Source organism: Pelobates fuscus, chromosome 4 (genome assembly GCF_036172605.1).
Source record: "Pelobates fuscus isolate aPelFus1 chromosome 4, aPelFus1.pri, whole genome shotgun sequence".
NCBI classification, from domain to species: Eukaryota; Metazoa; Chordata; class Amphibia; order Anura; family Pelobatidae; genus Pelobates; species Pelobates fuscus.
In genome coordinates this window covers 286,372,173-286,381,630 of record NC_086320.1, presented here as the reverse complement: position 1 = coordinate 286,381,630, position 9,458 = coordinate 286,372,173, and the positions used below count along the sequence as shown (strand labels likewise).

The window sequence follows — 9,458 nt, the reverse complement described above, 5'->3', positions numbered from 1 at the left end:
GACCTATGCTAACCGTACTGTAACCGCTATTTGTAAAAGACGATGTTACTGGGGTGTGTTATAGACGGGTAATTCGTATATAGAGAATTATAGCGTGGGTGACTGTATAGTTACGCCAAAGGGCATAATATTGATTATATAGTGACTGGTGTAACAGCTGTGTGTGTACGGGAATTCCCTGAGTGTTTATTGTTATTGTGTACGTTTCACTTGGTAACCGTACCACGTGGTGCTGTTGCCAGAGGAAACGGGTGTGACTGTTGAATAGTACGCGTGTATAGTATTCGTTGTCGACGACGTTCCATTGTTAAGTATGGGTGCGTCGCAGTCAACGATTCCGGATCCCTTAGGATGTATGGTTAAGAATTTTAAAAAGGGATTCAAAGTTTGTGATTTTGGGGTAAAGATGTCTCCTGTACGTTTGGTCACTTTGTGTACTAGGGAGTGGCCTACTTTGGTTGCGGCATGGCCGCCACGTGGCAGTTTGGATCCAACTCTGGTACAGCGCTTACACGTGGCTGTATCGGGTAGGCCTGAACTTTACGGCCAGTTTCCTTATATTGACTGTTGGAGACAGGCCGTAAATGACTCGCCAAAATGGCTCCAGACATGCCACGAGGAGCAGTGTCGCCTCATGGTAGCTAGGACTTGCTCGTCCACTAGGACTGGTGTTAGGCCCATTTTGGACACGCCCCCTGAGTCCGAGATCCCTTTGCCGCCCCCTTACTTTCCGGTAAGAGGAAGTGACGCAAATACAGGAAGTCCTGTAACCCTTCCCTCATTACCCTCATCCACTCCCGCTTCCTCCTCCAGTACAGGATCCACCCCCCCTCGTACTAAATCTCCCCTTCCGGAACCAGAACCCACCCCCATTAGAAACGAATATCCTGATTTGGCGCCACTTCAGACTTCCGGTCAAGCTTCATCTAGCTCGGCCCGAAGTGTTCTATTCACTACCTTTTCCCAAAACCAACCTCCCACATCCCCATACCCTATATCTCCCCGACCGGAACCCATGACTGACGCCTCTCTACGTAGCCCCATCCAAACCCGACAGTTGACTGGTGCCCAACAATTAAAGCACTATCAGATGCCTCTTCGTCTGAATCCCGGGTCAGCTTATATCGATGCCGCAGGTCAAATGGCACACGCTGACCCAGTCTTCGTATATGTCCCATTTACCACAACCGATCTTTTAAACTGGAAGACCCATAATTCCTCGTATACTGAGAAACCACAAGCTATGACTGATCTGTTCACCTCAATAGTACAGACACATAATCCGACATGGGCTGATTGCCAGCAGTTATTAATGACTTTATTTAACAATGAGGAAAGGACAAGAATAAATCAAGCAGCCATTAAAGCATTAGAGGATAGAGCCCGTGCTTTGAACCAAGCTAATCCAGCAGCATGGGCCGCAACACATTATCCCAACACTGATCCCGATTGGAACGTAAATGGTGCTGATATGGTTCAACTCAGAGCCTATAGAGACGCTATAATTGCTGGCATGAAAGCCGGAGGAAAGAAAGCCATTAACATGTCGAAGACAGTTGAGGTGATCCAGAAAAGCGATGAAGCGCCCAGTGTCTTTTATGACCGATTATTGGAGGCATACCGCTTGTATACCCCCTTTAATCCGGAAGACGCAGACAATTCCCGAATGGTTAACTCCGCCTTTGTCAGCCAAGCATACGGAGATATTAAGCGCAAGCTACAAAAGTTAGAAGGGTTTGCAGGTATGTCCATCACCCAACTAATGGAGGTAGCAAATAAGGTCTATATGAACAGGGATACAGAAAGTAAGAAAGAGGAAGAGCGCAAGATGCGTAAAAAGGCTGATATGCTAGCGGTAGCGATCGCAGGCGTAGATAAACGGGGCCCAGATAGAGGCAATAATAGATGGAGTAGGGAGCCTTTGAGTAGGGATCAATGCGCGTATTGCAAGGAAGAAGGGCATTGGAGGAACGAATGTCCGCAAAGAGAGCAGTACGAGAGAGACCAACCCAGGGCAGGCTACGGAAACTTTAGAGGTAGAGCGAGAGGTAGAGGAGGTCCCGGAGGGAGTAATGGTTATAGAGGGAGTAATGGGAACAGAGGAAGTGTTAGGGAAGACAGGTATATTCCAGCAGCGCAAAGGTCCCGCGATAGAGAAGGTAGGGACTTTGTAGGATTGGCTGACACTGTCATGGAGGACTATTGATACCGACCGGGCTCCTTCCCCCTTGGTCGAGCGGAGCCTATGGTCGATGTATCAATAGGGGGGAAAAGGAGTGCGTTCATGATCGACACTGGTGCTGAACATTCAGTGGTGACTAATCTAGTTGCTCCTCCATCTGGAAGGACTATTACTGTGATAGGAGCAACTGGAAGAAGTGCTGAAAAACCGGTTCTTAAAAGTCGACTCTGTACATTGGGAGGCCACGTAGTAAAACACCAATTCCTTTATATGCCTGAATGTCCAGTCCAATTGCTGGGACGTGATATGCTATCCAAATTACAAGCGCAGATTACGTTCCTACCAGATGGAACAACATCTTTAAAGTTTAATGGACCTTCAGGTATTATGACTTTATCCGTACCAAAGGAAGAAGAGTGGCGACTTTATACAGTGTTGACTAGCCAAAACCCTAGGAGTGATGAGACATTGTTTAACATACCAGGAGTTTGGGCAGAGAACAACCCACCAGGACTGGCCCGCAATATTCCACCAATAAAAATTGAACTGAAACATGGGGTTTATCCAGTGAGCCTAAGACAATATCACATTCCGCAGAAGGCTAAGAAGAACATCCAATCCTATCTGGATAAGTTCATACGGTATGGTATCCTAAAATTCTGTACTTCCCCCTGGAACACCCCATTGCTGCCTGTTCAAAAGCCCGGTACAGATGAGTATCGACCTGTACAGGACTTAAGAGCAGTCAATGATGCGGTTGTTAGCATACATCCAGTTGTACCCAATCCATATAACCTGCTTGCTTTAATTCCGGGCGGGGCTACTTACTTCACAGTCTTAGATCTCAAAGATGCCTTCTTTTGCCTCCGAATTGCCGCAGAAAGCCAATGTATTTTCGCTTTCCAATGGGAGAACGCTGTAACGGGCTCAAAACGCCAAATGACTTGGACAAGACTGCCCCAAGGGTTTAAAAATTCACCTACCCTATTTGGTTCAGCTCTAAGTCAAGATCTACTGGATTTCGAGTCTATCCCAGGAGAATGTGTATTGTTACAATATGTAGATGACTTGTTGATAGCAGCAGTTACAAAAGAAAAATGTCAGCAAGCAACGCACGATCTACTACATATTCTCTGGAAGGCAGGATACAAGGTGTCCAGGAAGAAGGCTCAGTTGTGTTTGCCAACTGTCAAGTATCTGGGATTCCATATCTCTGAAGGTCAAAGGATTATGGGGCCAGAGAGAAAAGAAGCTGTCTGCCAAATACCAATACCCAAGAATAGAAGACAAGTGCGAGAATTCTTGGGGGCAGCAGGCTTCTGTAGGATATGGATTCCCAGCTATGCGATACTGGCAAAACCTCTGTACGCAGCCATCAAAGGTACAGAGCACGACCCCTTCCTATGGACCCAAGAACAGCAAACGGCATTTGAAGATGTGAAGAAGGCTTTGATGAGTGCCCCAGCATTAGGTCTACCTGATCACACACGACCATTCTACTTATATGTACACGAGCAAAGAAGAATGGCTGTGGGAGTATTGACACAGTACTTGGGATCATGGCAAAGACCTGTTGCCTACATGTCTAAGCAACTGGATGCAGTGGCCAGCGGACTTCCACCGTGTCTAAGAGCCGTAGCTGCAGCCGCCCTGCTAGTAGCTGAAGCCGATAAACTCACTCTGGGTCAAGAACTTTATGTACGAGTCCCACATGCAGTACAGACGTTGTTGGATTACAAAGGAAATCATTGGTTTAGTAACAGCCGTATGACCAAGTATCAAGCAATGTTGTGTGAAAACCCAAGAGTGCATTTAGAGACTGTAAACACCTTAAATCCAGCTACCCTTTTGCCGCAACCTACTGAAAGTCAACATGATTGTTTGGAAGTAATGGATGAAGTATTTTCAAGTAGACCAGATCTTCGTGATTTTCCCATCCAGAACCCCGATGTTCAATATTACACCGACGGCAGTAGTTATGTGAAAGAAGGGATCCGCTATGCAGGATATGCAGTGACAACAATAGACAAGGTGATAGAAGCTCGGCCACTGGCGAAAGGAACATCAGCACAAAAGGCAGAATTAATAGCACTAACACGAGCGTTACAATTGGCTGAAGGTTTAAGAGTAAATATCTATACGGACTCTAAGTATGCGTTTTTAACCACTCATGCCCACGGAGCTTTGTATAAAGAAAGAGGACTACTGAATTCAGAAGGCAAAGAAATCAAGTACGCAGCTGAAATCCTACAACTATTGGAAGCAGTGTGGGAGCCGAAAGAAGTCGGTATCATACATTGTCGAGCGCATCTGAGAGGAGATGGTGATGTAACCAAGGGAAATCGGATGGCAGATAGTGCAGCTAAGCGTGCTGCTGAATCAGGAAGACAGGAGTATGTGGGGCATATAGCTGCTCTTATACCAACTCCACTGTCCCAATGGACTCCAGTTTATACAGCTCAAGAAGAGGAGTGGTTAAAGACTGAACCGGGAAAGTATTTGGAGAACAAGTGGTATCAGCTAGAAGATGGAAGAATAGTCATACCAGCATCACTAGCGGTAGAAAATTGTCCAAAATTATCACAACGGGACACATTCTGGGAGAGACAGTACTGAAGAATCTCTCAGGAAACATTTCTACATACCAAGATTGTCCAACTTGACTCAGGCCATTGTACGCAGATGTGTAACGTGTGCTAAGAATAATGCAAGACAAGGACCAGTAAAGCCACCAGGAGTCCAGTTTATGGGGGGACTCCCCATGTCCGATCTACAAATAGACTTTACAGTAATGCCTAAATCGGGTGGACATCGTTACCTGTTGGTAATTGTGTGCACCTATTCAGGCTGGGTAGAAGCATGTCCTACTCGTACAGAGAAAGCAGGAGAAGTTGTGAGATTCCTGCTACGAGAAATAATACCCCGATATGGACTACCCTGTTCTATAGGATCGGACAATGGTCCAGCTTTTGTTCACCAGTGCCTACAACAACTGACTCATATGCTTGGTATAAAGTGGAGGCTTCATACTGCATATAGACCCCAGAGTTCTGGTAAGGTAGAGAGAATGAATAGAACTATAAAGAACCAGTTGGCTAAAATGTGTCAGGAAACCCAACTTAAGTGGAACGTTCTCTTACCCATAGCTTTATTGCGAATCCGCAGTACCCCTACCAGAAGGATGGGCCTCTCTCCTTTTGAAATCATGTATGGGCGACCACCTCCCGTACTTGGTAACTTAAGGGGGGACTTGAGTCAGTTGGGAGAAGGAATTACCCGGCAGCAGGTTGTAGAGTTGGGTAAGACTATGGAGGAGGTACAGAAATGGGTACAAGATAGATTACCTGTGAATATTTATCCCCCTGTTCATAGTTATCATCCAGGAGACCAAGTGTGGATTAAAGAGTGGAATACTGTACCGTTAGGGCCCAAGTGGAGAGGTCCTTATGTTGTTCTCTTGTCTACCCCTACAGCAATAAAAGTAGCAGAAGTGACTCCGTGGATACATCACTCCAGGGTTAAACCAGCAGCAGTCGATTCTTGGCAAGTTACAGCAGATCCAGAGAATCCCTGCAAGATCCGGTTAAAACGCACTACTCAGTCGGAGTAACGAGGAATTATTGTGGATTACAAATTTTATTGTTACAGGTGTGAGTGAGAAGGCCATAATAAAGCCTGTCCGCTTACCATCACATAGTGTATAAGCCAGGAAAGTCTCGAAGGGACACCTGTGAAGATGAGCAGAACTCCATTCCCTGCAGCCCTCACATCCTGGAAGCTGAGGTTCCATCGCACGGACGAAGACTGAGGATGACGGCGAAAGATGTGCTTTTGATTGTGTTTATTTATATGTGTTTTTATATTCAGGAAGGTAGAGGTACCGACACTCCTAGCTGTGAGGTATGCATTAAGACTACGAGAACAGGTAACCATATTTCCCAAACCCTAATTTGGCATTCACAATACGAGTGTAAAGGAGATGTATCGAGATGTAGATACTTAAATATAGATTATAGTGTGTGCCATTTAGGAGTAGGAGAACCTAAGTGCTTCAGTCCAGAGTATCAACCTCGTACAATTTGGTTGACTCTCAGGAATGGAGATCCTCAGGGGACCCTAATTAATAAGACGGTGTTAGAATCCGTACATTCTTCGGGTGTTCTGCTATTTGATGCATGTAAGGCGATATCAAGTGGTAGAAAACCGTGGAATGTATGTGGGGATCTTAGATGGGAGAGGACGTATGGGTCTAACGATAAATATATTTGTCCCAGTAGCAAAAATAAATATGTAAGTCCTAGATGCCCAAATAGAGATTATAACTTTTGCCCATATTGGTCTTGTGTGGGGTGGGCAACTTGGGGACAGACAGTAGACAAAGACATGATAGTGACTAAGTTGCCGACTAGCCCTTATTGTAAGTCTATGGAATGCAACCCAGTCCATATACTTATTAATAACCCCGACAAGTTCCTAGATAAGTATGGAAATTTATTTGGGTTTCAGATATACGGGACGGGTTTAGATCCTGGGACATTATTGTTTATAGGAATAGAGACTGATACGGTATCCTCCCAGACTCATCAAGTATACCATTCCTTTTATGAAGAGATGAGTATAGATAATAAGATCCCCCATAACGCTAAAAACCTGTTCATTGACCTAGCTGAAAGTATTGCCGGTAGTCTTAATGTTACCAACTGCTATGTGTGTGGAGGTACTAACATGGGAGACCAATGGCCTTGGGAAGCAAAGGAGGTAATGTCCGGTTCTGAGGCAGTTGACCAATTAATATCTTCACAAGCCGATTATCAGATGAGTGTTAGAGGTAAATCTGAGTGGAGATTAAAGACCTCCATCATAGGTTATGTTTGCATAGCAAGGAAAGGAATGATGTATAATACTTCTGTAGGAGAATTAACTTGTCTAGGGCAAAAAGCTTATGATGATGATACAAAGAATACAACTTGGTGGTCGGCTTCAAATGTCTCAGAACCATCTAACCCGTTTGCTAGATATGCCAGTTTAAAGGATGTGTGGTTTGATTTATCCATCACATCTACCTGGAGAGCCCCAGCAAATTTGTACTGGATCTGTGGTAAGAAAGCCTATTCGGAGCTGCCACAGGACTGGGAAGGGGCATGTGTGTTGGGTATGCTCAAACCATCCTTCTTCTTGTTACCGATTGAAACAGGTGAGACTTTAGGTGTTAAAGTGTATGATGTGAATCATAGGAAGAAAAGGGGACCCATAGAGATAGGCGCCTGGGAAGATGATGAATGGCCTCCCCAGCGTATCATAGATTATTATGGGCCAGCCACGTGGGCTGAGGATGGTACCTTTGGTTATAGAACCCCAATTTATATGCTCAACCGTATTATAAGATTACAGGCGGTGGTTGAGATTATCACAAATGAGACATCACAAGCACTCAATCTTCTAGCGAAGCATAATACCAGGATGAGGACAGCAGTGTACCAAAATAGATTAGCCTTGGATTACCTTTTGGCAGTAGAGGGAGGTGTATGTGGGAAGTTTAACCTGAGCAATTGCTGTCTTCAAATAGATGACGAAGGGCAAGCAATAGCTGAGCTTACTAGCCATATGGTTAAACTAGTGCATGTGCCTACTCAGGTATGGAAAGGGTACAATCCAAGTAGTTGGTTTGGTAGCTGGTATGAGTGGTTTGGAGGGCTTAAGGCAGTGGTAGGTGGAGTCCTACTGATTTTACTGTTGTGTCTACTCCTACCGTGTCTTATACCCTTAGTAGTTAGGTCTGTGCAAAGCCTGATAGGAAGTATAGCAGAGAGGAAGGCTGCTGCACAGATAATGGCGATATATAAGTATAAGGCTCTAGATCAAGGAGAACCAATGCAGGAAGATGAGTGTTAAAAGATTCACATCATAAGATAAGTCTGGTCTGGTTCATGGTAACCTGAGGTATATGCAAACCAAGGTTAAGTGATGCCTCAAGTAATTGTGAAATATCAGAGGCATCAAAGGGGGGAATGTGATGTAATTCCAGTAAAATACAAGTTTAGCAGGCTAAGATTGCCACAAGGCATATGTATGTATATGTGTTTGTAGTATCAGTTAGTTAATTACACGTAGCTAAGATACTGTTATCACTGTACTGACCAGGTGCAGGAATGTAAGAACTGGAATTACGCGTCCCTCTCCTTTGTATCAGATGAGCCACGTGGTTAGACCGGATGGATGAGTTTAGACTCTATTCATTAAATAGGTTAAGGGTATGTGTGGGTGTAGTTAATTGTGGGAGGAGCTACAGTGCTATATAAGGAATGTACTCTATGTATTCAGTACTCAGACTTTGCTGTATTTTGGTGACGCTAGTCCCTCTGAGTCCCGATCGGTGATCCAATAAAGAATCTCTTCCTTCCTGAAGAAACCTGTGTCCATCTCTCTGTGCTTGGCTTCCGTCAGTTTCTCCGGTATCAAGACGACCTTGGTGTACTTGACAAACACGTGGCACGGTACACGAAAAGTGACCATATGGTAAGTCTGATAACCACCCTTTCTTCTCGTCTAGGAGTGGGAGGCAGACTCAATCAGTTTTCACATGGCTAGTCTATGAAAACCTCTGATGCGTAAGGTTCTTCAAACAGTGCTGGGATAGCACCTGGAGTTTGTGTCTCCCCATATACAGATTATTACCCTTCCTTGGGAACTTGTTTTTTCCCAACAGGATGGTGATCTGGTCACCAAGGGATAACTGATCTTAAAGCAAAATGTGGCATTCAGGAGATACCTTGAAATGCCTAAGGGTTAGTTTGCAACCTCCTAAATGTCCTGAAAAAGGGTGATGGTGTTCGCCAACATGTTTGTCCAGTACCACCATTTCCTCCCTGCCATGGTTTCCCCAACTTCTGGAAATGTTGATCGATTCCCTTGACTTCACCCGACTGTGGACACTCTTCTCTCAGACCTGGAGGAGAACTCACACAAAGTGATTGGTTGGGGATGGCTCTTCCCTTTGGCTTGGCTGATTGAACGTGTATGAGTTTTCTCTAGATTGTAAGCTTGTTTGAGCAGGGAACTCAACAACCTATTGTACTGTACCAGTTTGTAATTGTCTCATTTATTGTTACATTTCCCCCTATATACTACTGTAACGTTCTGCGGAATAAGTTGGTACTATATAAATGCCACTAATAATAATATTATAATGAGGATCACAGATACTCTTGCATTGCCCCAATAGCAGAAGCAAGATCAGTAAAACACATAGCATAACATTGTGGCAATAGCGATAACG

At 44.7% G+C, this 9,458-nt stretch overlaps 1 protein-coding gene across 1 annotated transcript; it reads left to right on the top strand.

The window, feature by feature from the left end:
- Positions 1 to 2,449: 2,449 nt before the first annotated feature.
- LOC134609439 (uncharacterized) lies at positions 2,450 to 5,768 on the top strand (the record flags this gene model as incomplete). The annotated part of the gene is made up of 2 exons (XM_063453114.1): positions 2,450 to 4,558; positions 4,962 to 5,768. Coding segments are annotated over 2 exons (2,916 nt in total), but the record flags the coding sequence as incomplete, so codon positions are not given.
- Positions 5,769 to 9,458: the final 3,690 nt, after the last annotated feature.